Source organism: Triplophysa dalaica, chromosome 13, assembly GCF_015846415.1.
Source record: "Triplophysa dalaica isolate WHDGS20190420 chromosome 13, ASM1584641v1, whole genome shotgun sequence".
In the NCBI taxonomy this organism is placed as follows: domain Eukaryota; kingdom Metazoa; phylum Chordata; class Actinopteri; order Cypriniformes; family Nemacheilidae; genus Triplophysa; species Triplophysa dalaica.
The window spans coordinates 23088655-23103578 of NC_079554.1; the positions used below are offsets into that span (position 1 = coordinate 23088655).

The following is a 14924-nucleotide window of genomic DNA, read 5'->3' on the forward strand; positions in this document are numbered from 1 at the left end:
TTTATGTTGTTTGTATTTGCAGAAGTCTTCAAATATTCAATATTCTCTTGGACTTGAAGTAATAAATAAACAAACGTGGACTCTAGTGAGTTTTTATTTGTCATTTGTATGTCCGTAATAAATCATGAATAATGACGTGCTGGTGTTTAATGTGTGTCGGTTGTTTGTTTTAGAACGCTTTCACTTTGATATTCTCCACAAACACAACATCATTTTCACAAAGACACACAACATCACATTTTATTCAACACGTCCTCCACAGCTTTATTTCAATTGTTTTTTTTTGTAAAGTCATTTTTTACCAAACCCGGAAGCACTTGGTCAAAAAGAGAAATCATAAAACACAACAATATACTTCAACATGTCCTTGCAGTCAATGAACATTTTTTTAAACAACATGATCACAAATACTCTGATGTATTGATGTTTTCTGCATTTCACTTCTTTTGCTTCTTTTCCATTTAAAACACATAAAAAAACTCCCATCTGTGATTTAATATTATAGCCAAAAGGATTTGGGGAAAAAACTCTTTCATGAAAAGAGGAAATGAGAAATTAAACCGACAGAAAATGAAAAAGTAAAATAAAAAAGGCAAATTCTGAATTAATGTGCAAAGATATAATTATAATCATTAATATTATTATTTATAGATTCCTAGGTCTAGCACTACCTACATGAAAACACTACAGCTACTACTACAGTTATAATAAAAGAAATAATAATAAAAGAAAAAATATTTTATTTCTGCAAAAGTTTTGTAAAGACGATCACCAAAGATCAATTAAAAACATAGAAGTTCAGTGCAAGAGGTTCTTCGTTCCATAAACAGGTTTAATTCAAGATCAACTCAACGTTGCCGTCATGTTAGAGCAAATGTAGCCGTCTGCTTTAATACGGCAGTAACGTTGATGGACGTCATCGTCATCCTCCTCTTCATCAACAGCTACAGTAGCTTCTGCCAGGGGTTTGGGTCCAGAGAACACGGAGCAGGTCCAGATGAACATTATGTGGTACTGATTCTACTGAGTTCATGTCTGATGGCTGAACACACACAAAACACATCAGAGACACACACACACACACACATACACATACTGGAATTCATTTAAAAAAGCAGTCGCATCATTAACAGTCATGACTCTACAATACTGTGTTCTTCCTGAAATGAGTCTGTGCTCCACAAAAGAACGTATGTGATGTTGACATACCATCAATGATTTCATTCTTCACCTTGTGTAGTTCACGAACCACCTCCTCCATGATTTCCTGTGGATGAAAAGAGGGATTTGATAGAAATCAGGTCAACAGAAGAGCAGCAGACACTGAGACGATGAGAGAAACATCACCTGCTTCATTCTGTCAAAGTCTAAAGAGTCTGAATCGTTTATGCTTCCCACAGGCCGAACCCTGATGATGAAATAAGAGCAGATCACGAACACAAAACAACACTGCCAGCACAACAAACACTTCATGTTAACAAAATCTCTCAGACTAAAACAACACAAAACATGTGAGATGTGAAGACGTCAAGGTTTTAGAATCTCTGATGTTTGTGTGTAAAGTCTCACCGGGACACCAGTGAAGATCTCTCGGCTGAGTTGGCACGATCCCACGGTTTCTTTACACCATCTGTAACATTTCACATATAACAGCGTCTAACATCTGTGTCCGCTGAAACACAACAAAGACCAGCTGATAATCCAGTCGTACTGTACCGTTCTGCCCGCGACACATCGGTGACGGAGAGTTGGGATCATCCTGCAAGAGAATCACACACATTTCAGTTCAACCTCTCAACTGTCTGCCATTCAAACAAGACGTCTGAGGGAGATTCTCACTTACATTCTGACCGTCTCCATCTTTCTTCTCGTCCACTGCTTTCCGTCTATCAGAGAAAACACAGCGAGAGTGTTTGTGTCATCCACTCAGTATTAAAACACACACAGACGGACGGACGGACAGACAGACAGATGTTTCCTCACCTCCGTGCGAGAAGAGCGTTCATCTCCTCCATCAGACCTCCGCTCCCTCCGCTCCCTCCACTGGAGCGGTTGGCATCGTTCTTGGCAGCAGACGCAGAGTTTTCCTCGGCCTGTACACACACACACTCAATGACATGAGCAAACATCACACATGTCATTCATGAATCTTTCTGTTCTATGCTATATAACTCATGACTCTGAGGGTTGAGGAGATGATTTTGTTGATGTGACAGTATGTGAGGATGTTTGAGACCCTTTGAACGCGCCGCAGTTTGGCTCCAGCGATCATGGCGGCGAGACCGGTGGGGGCTTGACTGTCCTCCTGAGACGCTCCGTGACCTCCGTATCCAGCCACAGGTAGAGGAGGGGGCGGTGGGGGTGGTCCTCCTGCAGAGGGAGGGGGAGGTCCCGGAGGGGGCGGGGGCGGAGGACAGGGTCCGCTCATCGACAGAGGAGGCGGCATAGACAGAGGAGGCGGAGCTACAGATAGAACTGCCGGAACTCCCTGAAAGGGAGATCCTGCAAAGAGATGAAAACATGAGGTCACCACTGCATCTGCACACAGAACACACAAAATGCTTCATTCTGTGTGACAATGAGGACACAAAAGAAACTGACAGGAATAAAATCATGATGTGATTTATGATTCAGGACCAATGAACAAGAGAAGTCAAACTTGACTGATAAAGGCTTACACACATGGTGATGTGTTGCTGAAGTAACAACATAATAATCATTATATTGCCATATATGCAAATGTATATTTAAAAAAGAAGGCAAATGTTTTTTTAACACTGGAGAAACTTTAAAACAACATACAACCAGCAGAACATGTGTTACACAATCAAAATGTTAAAGGAATGTCTTAATTATATATGTAAGATAAAAAAAGAATCATATGAAATCAATCAAAAGTGCTTCTGGAGCAGTGATCTCTCTATAAAGAAATGTTCTCCTGTCAGTCACTCATATGTGAAAATCTAATGACATGACTTGATATAAATGATGATTGATTGTTATATTGTTGGTGAATTTTACTGCTGTCTTTCTCAAACCTTGTTTCTCCTTATTCTGTGATTTTATTCTGTTAAATCATTATTAAAAGTCACTGGTTTTTACATTTAAAAAATGTTAATTGTGTTATTATTATCCAATTAATATCAGTCAAACTGCAGTTGGTGTGTTTTATTTAAGCCATAATAACTAAAAACTAACACAATAAAACACAAAATAAACATGATTTCTGATTTTTTTTCTCATTTTGGAATCAAACTCTTCAAATATACCTAACAATAAATAGTATGAAAAAGTGCTTAAAGTCAACTCAGTTTCTTATTTAAAAAGTGTTTTTTATTGGTTTCCTGAAAACTGTGAATGAATGTGGACATCAGAGGTTCTGAAGAACAGAGACGAGATGATCTTTTTTGTGGCTCAGGTGACAAAAGGAAAGTTGTTTTAGAGCAGCGGTTCTCAATCCTGGTCCTCGCGCCCCCCCGCTCTGCATATTTTGTATGCTTCTCCTACCGCTTCGGAGGTTTGTTAAATACGCCTGTAAGAGCCCTGCGATGTAATTATCACTAGATATTCTGCCATAAAATGGGCATAATGTGGCGCAAATCTCAAGATTACGGTTAAATAACACTCCAATCTTCCGTAGTATGTTTTGTCTGTGTGAAGACGCTGCAGGCAGTAGTGTTGCGCAAATTCGTGTTCTTAAATTAACGTCAACCGATTTCCTGTGTGCAGGGATTAGAGAGCAATGAACACAGTTCAGGGAACACGTCAATCGGAACGCGGTTCTTTCATTGAGCTCTCTTCTAATGAGCTAGAGATTTAAATCAGGTGTGTTAAACAAGAGAGATACAAAAAACATGCAGAGCGGGGGGGGGGGGGGGGGGGGGGGCGCGAGGACCAGGGTTGAGAACCGCTGTTTTAGAGAAATATTTATTTTAACTGGAATATTTTGAACATAGAATGATTGGTGTCATCGTGTTTTACCCGAGTTGGATGAGCGTCTCTCTCTCTCGATATGTGCCTGCATCTGTTGCTGCTGAATTTCCATTTGCCTGCAGAGATGACATCACACATTACCCACCATGCACTGCTCTGACGTGGTGTGTACAGAAAACACAGATCTGGCATCAATACAGCATTGTGTGATGTTAAAGGTTCTTTAAGGTTCAATTTAAACAAATAAAAATATTCGTTCCAGTCGTTCTCTTGATGGTGAGTTAAATATTTCTATAAACAAAAATCGTGTCAATCAATGTGAGAAGAGTGTGAATGTACCTTCTCTGCACCTCCAGTTCTTCTGTGCTGGGTCCATTCTGAAGCTGACGCTGAACACCAGGACCTGAACAACAACATTCAACATTAAACCATCCAGAACAATTTCACCCAAACATCATCATATATACATACAAACATGAAATATCATTTGCTTCAATGATAGTCAAGCCTGTTTTTAAGAACATGTTGTAGTTTTCATTTCATTTTAATGAATCCTTTCACCTCTGTAACACAACAAATGAGCATCATCACAACATTCCCCTCATCAGTCAGTAACCATCTTCTGTTTGTGTGGTGTCACTGTAGTACAGTAAAGATGCTCTTAAAATAACCTCTGACCCAAACAATGAGCTAATGCACACTGAAACATTAATTCTACACAACCTTCATTTAAAAATCACACAAATCATTATTTGTGAAACTGTAGATTCTGTAGCCATCTTTAAGAAATGTCTGAAAACAATCTCTTCTGTCAACACCTGATTGTTCAGGTCTGAATCTATTTCTTCTCTACTCTTTATAAAAATAAAACTCTTAACTTAGCTCTGTACACTGTGTTAGGTTATATGAGACTTTTTTTGATTGCACTTATGCTTTTGTTGTACTTGTACTGTCCCAATTGCTTCGATTATCTACCCCACTTGTAAGTCGCTTTAGATAAAAGCGTCTGCTAAATGACTAAATGCAAATGTAACTGAGATGATTTGAAAATGAAAAGATGTCAGAAGAACACGTGTCGAATCCAGAGAAGATCCTCGAAATATTCTAACACAACCACTCCACACGATCACATTTCAACAAAACACTGAAACATGAGTCCACGTGACACACATGCTCACACACCACTCACACACACACACACACACACTCACACGCACACATCTTGTGGAGAGATTTTGTCCCCATACCGTAGGGTTAACCAGGTACACACTCTCATACACACACACCTTACCTTTTTATTATACAAACATGTAATACACATAACCATACATATCTGTTGTATAATGTTCTTTGTGTAATGAGGATCAGTGAATGTTACTGAGGACAATTGAGTTCTCACAAACACAGATAAAGAAGATATAAGAGTAAAGCACATCTCTACACAATCCTTAACAACTGTTCTCATCATTACTTTCATCTGTATAACTCTTATTCCTTATAAAACTAACATCACATGATCATCTGTGAACACACTGAGCTTCTTCAAATGACACTGAACTACAGAAATGAAGTCACAAGGAGACATCTCTAATGTCTGTTGCCTTAATAAATCAATCCTGCCGTTCATGACAAACACACAAACCTACAGTCTCAGAAATCTTCATCAGACACACACAGACATGATGAGAATGATGTGTACATACAGGACATGGTGAAGAGGAAGAAGGGTCCGTGACAGACGCAGAAACACTGACAGATCCAGTGTGGGATCATCTCTGACCGAGTCTTGAGTTTCTCACATCAGTAACATCACACCAGCTGATCTCACATTACCAATCATCCCCCACACCACCAGAGGGACACAAACACTCGCACATCACCTCAGACATTCTGTTCTCTTGATCACCACGTTCTTTATGGAGTGTCTCAGAGATGACCCAGACTGCGTCTGAAACTGAATGTGAAGAAGTATCCACCTATCGGCTGTTTAAACACTACGTTCTGTAGAGTATGAGTGGGTGTAGTTTGAATACATTTGGACATACTGCGTCCACCATATGGGTCACGTGACCCATATGCTCTTTGACCTCTGACGTCTTAACAACAACCTACGCGTGAGGGTCGATAAACATCATTCAGTTTATTGGCAAAACAGACTTTCGCCTTCAAGTTTTCCGCTTTATTTATTTGATTTACTTTTGAAATGTGAGCGTTGCTCAGTTCCCGTGGCATCATGGGATAGAATAGTGTCCATCCGATCCACACAATCTGGGTATCTCTCACCTGCATTTTTTTTTGCACTTTTTTAAGCCTTATTGTGTCTTATAAACGGCGGTTGCTAACAAGTTGCTAAAAGCAACTCCTTCCTTTGACAGGATGTTAGATGTCATCGCACATATAAACTCATGGGCACAAATCTCTTCAAATGTAGATCTGGGTTCATTCACGGAGTCATTAGGGAACACATTTTTAATCAAGTTTGAAAGAGTTGATATCCAGCGGCCTTAAGTGTAGTGTGTTTATAGCATTGTGTTAGCTTTTAACTTCTGACCATTGTATTTCGTCTTCAACAGTAACAAATGTGGTGTTGATTTGTAAAGATGATCTTGATAGATAAAACATGTTAGTGTCAGAAACATTTGTTAATCATAAAGCTTATTTTGCGATCTTCCAAAAGTCTTTAACATCAGTGCTGAACTTGAAAGTGATAAGAGAATGATCATCATCATCATCATCATCCTCATCATCATCATCAGTACAGACATGTGATGTGAGTGTAAGATGAATGTTTTCTCCAGCACAACATAACCAACCCTCCCAGCGGGACGTTCTGTGTGTAATTCATGAATGACATAACTAATCAACTGACCTCCATCTTGACCGCTGAGGACATTGAGCGCGAACAGCATGGCGTTTGAGAAGGTGGTGGCCTCTTCTTTACTGGCAAAGTTCAGTCCGTACACCTGACGGGCGTCACGCCACTGGTGGAAAGTGGGTGTGGCCTGGTTGTATTTTAGTCCTTTAACTATGGAGTAGTTGATGACCACCTGACCACCAGATCAAACAAAAACACGTGATGAACGTTTATTGCCATTGACCAAATCTAATACACAAAGGTAAACCGGATGTTTGGATGTTTTACCTGCTGGTCTTGGAGTTTGACCCCAACCACACGGAAAGTGTTGGTGTTGGTGCTGTGATAGATGTTGATTCGACTGAAGCCCTGCTGACCTGCTTTAATGGGAACCCACTTCTTACTGGAGTCATCGTACACCATGACAGATGCACGAGCCTGACATATGCTCTGCTCGCTAGAGAGAGAGAGAGAGAGAGAGGGTCAGTCAATGAGTCTATTGACCCGGTCATCACATCTGAACTGAAGTGTGTCCTCCTGTGAGAGTGTCATGCAGACGGTGATCAGACGAACCCTAACGGTCACACATCTCTACTGCAGTTAATATACACAACACATCATCATCAGACGTGTGTTCTTCTACAGCTCAATACCATACACTGTAGACCGCACACTTTTTACAGCACACGCTTGATTCATAAGAACTTTTCACACAGCCGTCACGTTATATTCACAGATCATATCAGAATTATAAATGATGATTTAAATGGTGAATTTATAATGAAACACAGTTAAGAGTATGAGCAGTGATATTGTCACACCCTTCACTGATACTCAGTGTGTGATGTCAAAGCTTCTATAAATACACCCTCACTAGTGCTCACTGACTCATCACAAGTGTTTAACATTTAAATACAAGAGACTAAGAGTGTGTGTGTGTGTGTTTGTGTGTGTGTGTGTGCGTGTGAGTGAGTTCAAAAGAGAAGAACACATCCAGCACAAACTGGAGTAAATAAAGAAACGAAATGAAAGAGAAGAAAGGTGAGGACTGTTATGGTGTTGTGTTGTTTTGTGAGTTTCTCACGGATGATGATCAAATCTTTACAGACAGAATCCCTCACTGGTGAACTCGCATCTACTTCAGTGCTCAACATCTTTCATTTATTCTGCAGAAGAATGACATCAAATCTGCTTTAGAACAAATCTGCTCAGCTCCTGTTATAATCTCTCATGATAATACAACATGAAAAATAATTTCCTACACAGCATGCCGGCTAACATCTGCTGTTGAAATGTACTGCTCTCTAGACCACCGGACAGAAGCGTCTAGAATTCAAATAAAGATCCTGAAGATCATGAGAGCGCTGGACAGAGACGCCGCTTGTCTTTACTGTCTCATGAGCAATCTGAAGAGAAACATCTGAGGAACAGGTGATAAAAGACAAACATCTGAGATATATTGTCTGTCTCTATGTGTGTTTATATGTGTGTGTCTGTCTGTCTGAGTGTGTGTGTGCCGTGTCGTCATATCCCGGTGGGGACCTTAATCTGAATACACACCAACATTTGTGGACTAATGTTACTGTGGGGACAAAAATTGAGGTCCCCGCGGGCAAAAGAGATTATAAATCTTACTGAACAATATTTTTTGCAAATCTAAAAATGCTAAAAGTTTTTTAGGATATTTATGTTTAGGGGATAAAAGAATCAGTTTGTAGAGTATAAACATCATTACACCTATGACTGTCCCCATAGAGATAATAAACCAGACGTGTGTGTGTGTCTGTCCTGCTGTCTGCTGTACTCATAACCTCGTTATTGATCGATCTGATCTGATCTTCGTCAGTAAACATCTGAACAGAAACTGATGTCAAAGCACAAATAGAAGAATGAAATGTGATGATCAGATCTGATGAATGCTTCACAACAAACTTCAAACATTCAACTTGTCAAACATTAAACACTCTTTCATACTGTAGATAGTGTCCAGACACAACTCACTCACAGCTCCCTGTTCCTCTGTCACGTGACAGTACTTCCACATGAAGAGATTTTAGTCCTGAATTATAATTCTATAAACCAGACACAGACACATCAGACACACAGAATCACAGAATCACAGGAGTGCTGGAGGAAACACAGACACACCCTGTGTGTGAGAAATAAAGGAGAAGAGATGAAGAGAGGAGAGAGAGAGAGAGAGAGAGAGAGACGGACAGATATCAGTGAGCAGGTCAAGAGCATCACTGAATCTGGTTGTCATGGTAACTGAGGGTCTGTGTAGGTCTGCTCCAGGCCTTGAGATGATGTCAGAACAATAGAGAAGCTCAGCTGTCTGCGTGTGAGAGGATCATACCTGATCTTAATATCAGTGAGCTGAACGCCGGCATCACAGAACATGTGAGGGAAGAAAAATCGATGAGACTGAAGGTTCATATCCATGATGCTGGATCATAGCAGAGGAACAGGTGCTCTCTCTCTCTCTCTCTCTCTCTCTCGGGCTCCCCTCCCCCTCCTCCTCTCACTGATGCTGTTTGTTAGCGCTTCACAGACTGAAAGAGCACGACTGCATCCCGGTCACCTCATCCCAGCATTCCACACCATCGTCTTTCTTCACAAACCCAAGCCAGAGATGAAGAGAATGACATGAATGACACCAAGAAAGAGATGAAGATGAACGGTTTGTCAATGAAGAGAGAAAGAGTCGAGTGATCTCATCCTTTGTCCCTGAAAAACTCCAGCGGCAAAATTACAGCTCAGCTGATGGAGGAGAGTCAATGAACTGATGCTGCGCTCTGCCTCACTCACACACCATTGGCTGAGGGAATTACGAGGCTCCACCCCCTCCCCTCCCGTGAATGCTGATGCACTCTCTCTCTCTCTCTCTCTCTCCCTGTGTCTCTCTCTCTCTCTCTCTCTGTGTGTCTCTCTCTCTCTCTCCCTGTGTCTCTCTCTCTCTCTCTCTCCCTGTGTCTCTCTCTCTCTCTCTCTCTCTCTCTCTCCCTGTGTCTCTCTGTCTCTCTCTCTCTCTCTGTCTCTCTATGTCAGTGTCCCTCTCTCTGTCTCCCTGTCTCTCTCTCTGTCTCTCTCTCTCTCCCTCCCTGTGTCTCTCTCTCTCTCTCTCTCTCTCCCTGTATCTCTCTATGTCAGTGTCTCTCTCTCTCTTTCTCTCTCTCTGTGTCGGGGTGTCTCTTTTTCAAGATTCAGATTCAAAGGAGCTTTATTGGCATGATAAAAGAAAATTTACATTGCCAAAGCACAAGATTAAATATAAACATGCAGAAATACAGATTAAGATCAAAAATAAAATAGAATAAAATTAAAAGTCTATAAGTAAAAATCTATATATATACACATCTCAATATAAACAGAAAAACAGTTTTAATTAAAGCTCTCAATAAGGGTGACTGTGTCAGTTTGTGTGTGTTGTCCTGTCAGTGTTGTGTTGTGTTGTGTTGTGCTGCTTGTTCTTTGGTCGTGGCAGGACTTGACATATCTTGCAGCAGGTTTGAGCTTCTTGACTTTTCTCCCAGTATGTATGAGATCTTGTCCTTTTGTTGAAACTGGTCAAAGTCTTTGTGTAAGTTTGTAAACTGGGGGAAGAATGTTTCTCTGATGTGTGTGTAGTTGGGACAGGAGAGGAGAAAGTGCAGCTCTGTTTCCACTTGATTGTGTGTGCAGTGTGGACACAGTCGCTCTTCTCTCGGTGTCCATGTGTGTCTGTGTCTGCCCGTCTCTACAGTGAGCTGGTGATCACTGAGTCTGTACATGCTCAACACTTTTCTTAGTTTAGGGTCTGATACGCTTGTGAGGTATTCTGACACTTTATATTCTCTCTTTAGTGACAGATAGCATTCCAGTTTACTTTGCTGAGCTGTTGCTTCTGTCCAGTGTTGGAGATATTTCTCTTTTTGTCTTTTCATCATTTGGTTTAGTCTGGCTGGGGTTTGGGGTTGACTTGGGCATGTTTGGGGTTGTAGAGTTAGTTGTGAGATCAGTTGGATGAAGGGGTTTCTCTCTGGGCTCAGCTCTTGATGACTTAAGGCTTTGTGATGGAGTGTGTCTGTGTCGCTGTTCTTAAGGTGTGTGTAGAATTTTAAAGCTCTTTTTTGTATTTTAATGATTAGAGGATACAGTCCTAATTCTGCTCTGCAAGCATTGTTTGGAGTTTTTCTCTGTACCCGTAAAATGTTTTTACACATTTCTGTTTGCAGAATCTCTATTGGGTGTTTGTCCCATCTGGTGAACTCTTGGTTGGCGAGAGGACCCCAAACCTCACTTCCATACAGCGCGATTGGTTCTATAATTGATTGTATTATTTTCAACCAGATTACGGTTGGGATGTCAATTTTGATATTCTTTTTGATGGCGTAAAAGGCTCTTCGTGCCTTGTCTCTCAGGTCATTCACAGCCTTGTTTAAGTTTCCGGTGTTACTAATGTTTATACCAAGATATGTGTAGTTCTTGGTGTGTTCTAGGGGCACGTTGTTTAGTTTGAAACGGTGATGTTGATTTTGGCTACTGGGCTTTTTTTGGAATATCATGACTCGAGTCTTCTTAAGGTTAACCGATAGGGCCCATGTTTGGCAGAAAGTGTGCAGGGTGTCCAGATGTTGCTGTAGACCCTCTTTTGTGGGTGACAGCAGCACCAGATCGTCTGCAAACAGGAGACATTTCACTTCGGTGTCTTGTAAGGTCGGGCCGGGTGCTGGTGACTGTTCTAGAGCTCCAGCTAATTCATTCATGTAAATGTTAAATAGTGTAGGGCTTAGACTACAGCCCTGTCTCACTCCACGACTCTGGGAGAGAAAGTCTGTGTGCTTGTTGCCAATTTTAACTGCAACTGTGTTATTGGTGTACATTGATTTGATGATGTCGTAGGTTTTTCCTCCGATGCCGCATTGAATCAACTGAAGAAAAAGTCCCTCATGCCAGATTGAGTCAAAAGCTTTTTTGAAGTCGACAAAGCATGAGTAGAGCTTTCTTTTATTTTGGTTCGTTTCTTTGTCAATTAAGGTACGAAGAGTGTATATATGATCGGATGTGCGGTATTTGGGTTGAAACCAATTTGGCATTTTCTCAGGATGTTTTGGTTGTTTAGATATTGGAGAAGTCTGCTGTTAAGAATGTTACAGAGGAGTTTACCTAGATTACTGTTTACACATATTCCGCGGTAATTATTAGGGTCGAATTTGTCTCCACTTTTATGGATTGGAGTTATGAGACCTTGGTTCCAGATTGTGGGAAATATACCTGTACTAAAGATGATATTAAACAGTTTGAGGATGGCGAGTGTAAGTTTTTGGTCTGCGTGTTTAATCATCTCGTTTAGGATACCGTCGATACCACTTGCTTTTTGGGATTTAAGTTTTGGTATATTTTGTTCTAGCTCAGCGAGTGTAATTGGATAGTCTAAAGGGTTTTGGTAATCTTTAATTGTTGACTCCAGAGTGCATAGTTTGTTGTGTAGGTTAGTTTGTTCATGGTTCTTGGTTATTTTACTAAAGAGGTTTGAGAAGTGCTTTATCCATACGTCTCCGTTCTGAATGGGAAGATCTTCGTGGTGGGGTTTGTTAAGTGTGTTCCAATGTTCCCAGAAGCGATTTGTTTCTAGAGATTGTTCAATTGCTTTTATCTGGTTTTGTGTATCTTGTTTCTTTTTCTTCCTTAGTGTTTCCTTATATTGTTTAACTTTTTCATGGTAGAGTTGGCGAGTGTTTACATTGTCAGCATCTCTGTGTTTCTGATTTGATAGAATTCTTACTTCTTTTCTAAGGTTTTTACACTCCTTATCAAACCATTTCTCATTTACAGGCTTTTTGTTTGGTTTTGTGTTAGTGGGTTTTAGGTCAGATAGCGTTGCAGATATTGTAAAAATTTGGTTAATCCTGTCTACTGCTAAATTTACACCTTCACTATTGTGTGGAAATGGGGTATCGAGGAATTTATTCAGTAGGATTTGAATTTTTGGTTCACGAGTTATGCTTTTGTATGTATCTTCGCAATTTTGTTTCCACCTGAAAGTTTGTTTTAGGGTATGGAGGTGAGTTTGTTTTGATGCCTCTGTGTTAGGTTCGGATCTATTGAGGTAGAGAGTGATTTTACTGTGATCTGACAATGGTGATGGTGGGCTAACTGTGAACGCTCTGAGGGAGTTAGGATTCAGATCCGTGATGAAATAGTCTACCGTACTGTTACCCAGCTTAGAACTATAGGTGTACCTACCGTATGAATCTCCTCGTAGTCATCCATTGACCATGTACAGACCCAGTGTGCGACAAAGATGGAGAAGTCTTAATCCATTTTTGTTTGTTGTTTTATCGTAGTTCAGTCTTTGTGTGTGTGTAGGTATGGAAAGGACATCTCCTCCTGGAATGTGTTTGTCTCCCTTGGAGTGAACCGAGTCTGATTCTTCACCTGTCCTGGCATTTAGGTCACCGCAGATCAGAACATTGCCCTGTGACTGAAAGTAGTTGATCTCCTCTTCCAGGATCGTGAAACTGTCCTCATTGAAGTAGGGTGACTCTGCTGGAGGGATGTAGGTTGCACACAGGAAGATATTCTTATCTGTTGAAGTGATGGTCTTGTTGATTTCTATCCATGTGTAAAACTGGCCAGTTTTAGTCATTTTTATTGAGTGGGCGTATTCGGACTTATACCAGATCAGCATTCCGCCTGAGTCTCTTCCCTGGGTGACACCAGGCAGTTTGACGGATGGAATGATGAATTCTCTGTAGTTTGTAGGGCGACCAGTGGGTCCGTCTCCTCTACTCCATGTCTCCTGTAGGATGAGGATGTCTGAGTTTTTTGTTTCAGAGCTGAAGTCTATGTTTTTGCTTTTCAGTCCAAAAGCAGATGACCTCAGGCCTTGAATATTCCAACATGATATTGTAAATGATTTGTTATCCATAAGTTATTTATTTGTTTATTGCGGATTTTGTCTTAATACAGTAGGTGTGAGCAGATCAGGTTCAGCATCTGATGGATGTCTTTTAGCTCGGCTGTTGGAGCTTGTGCAGATGTCGGTGTGGAGTTTCTGCTCACTGTCTGGGCATAGCTTAGGCTGCTGGAGTTCTGTTGCATATGCCGGGTGGGGGGTGTAGGCAGCAGGGGTGGTGCTCTGGTCTGTTGGCTGTTGTTTTGGCAAGGAGGGTGGCCCAGTCTCTGGCTGTTTTTTGAAGGTGTGGTGTGGTTCATCCATGGTCTGGGTAGGGACTGCCTTGCTCTGTTGCTTCTAGGGGGGTTGTTTGTGTTGCGGTTTAGAGCAACATCTTTTAATTTCTTTGCAAAGATGGGGACAGACGCTCTGTACAGGTGTACATGGTCATAGAGGCATGTGAGGTCCAAGGTGGGATGATGTGCCAGGTGCACTTGAGGTTTGAGTGCACAAGTTCTAGAGAGATTTGCGTTTATTTGTTGAATTGTGTCTGGGTGGAAGTCTTTCCGTGGTAGCAGTGTCGAGATGGTGACTTTGGCATTTAGGAAGGTGGTTGTAGCTTTTTCGATTACCCTTTCCAGTGCTGTGGCCACTCTTTCTTGTTGTGCTCTCAGGTCGTTTGTGCCAGTGTGGATTATAATGTGGCTTGGTGATCCTAGGTTGTCCTCGTTCAGTAGTCTGAGGGCACTGTGCGTGTTGGGGCACCAGAGTTTGGACACCCTTTGTTTGGGGAAGAGCTTTTTTTCGTCTATGAATTTCCCATTTGAGTCTATCAGAAGGACAATATCTGTTTTCTGTGAGTCCTCGGTGGGTGTTGGAGTGTTGTCAGGTTCATTGCGTTGATCTGTACTGGGCAAAGGGTTTGGTGAAGATGGTGAGTTTTGGCTGGGTTGTGACAATGAGGTCTGTGAGCTGTGGTCCGTTTGAAGAGTGACCTGTTGTTCTGGACCATTTTTGGAGATGAGGGCTGTGAGGTGGGTATCTTTTTCATGCTTCAGTTCTCTTATCTCCTCTCTTAAAGCAGTTAGCTGGGTCCGGTGGCTCTCTGTCTGCTGTGTGAGCTGGGTTTCCAGTGATGCCAGCTGAACCTTGAGCCTCTCCCTCCCTTGCACTAGCTGCTTCACTTCGGCCTGAAGTGAAGACAGTTCTTTCCTGATGTTGTCTCCCTCTTTTTGTTTGGCTGTGGGTTTGTTGCCGGAT

General features: G+C 41.4%; 1 protein-coding gene across 5 annotated transcripts in view; it reads right to left on the bottom strand.

The window, feature by feature from the left end:
• Positions 1–234: 234 nt before the first annotated feature.
• Positions 235–14924, bottom strand: part of evlb (Enah/Vasp-like b) — a 20389-nt gene continuing 5699 nt past the window's right edge. For 2 of the 5 annotated variants that reach the window (XM_056765329.1, XM_056765330.1), the window contains exons 2-14: positions 9144–9398; positions 7076–7244; positions 6803–6980; positions 4273–4336; positions 3982–4049; positions 2237–2502; positions 1984–2093; positions 1844–1886; positions 1717–1759; positions 1570–1630; positions 1348–1408; positions 1210–1267; positions 235–1042 (exon numbers count right to left, since the gene is read on the bottom strand). In XM_056765329.1, coding sequence (XP_056621307.1) covers positions 1005–1042; positions 1210–1267; positions 1348–1408; positions 1570–1630; positions 1717–1759; positions 1844–1886; positions 1984–2093; positions 2237–2502; positions 3982–4049; positions 4273–4336; positions 6803–6980; positions 7076–7244; positions 9144–9229 — 1245 coding nt within the window. In that variant the 5' untranslated portion in view covers positions 9230–9398 and the 3' untranslated portion in view covers positions 235–1004. Of the gene's footprint in view, positions 1043–1209; positions 1268–1347; positions 1409–1569; positions 1631–1716; positions 1760–1843; positions 1887–1983; positions 2094–2236; positions 2503–3981; positions 4050–4272; positions 4337–6802; positions 6981–7075; positions 7245–9143; positions 9399–13012; positions 14263–14924 lie in introns of those variants that run through there. The other 3 variants (XM_056765331.1, XM_056765333.1, XM_056765328.1) reach the window with 2 other exon arrangements.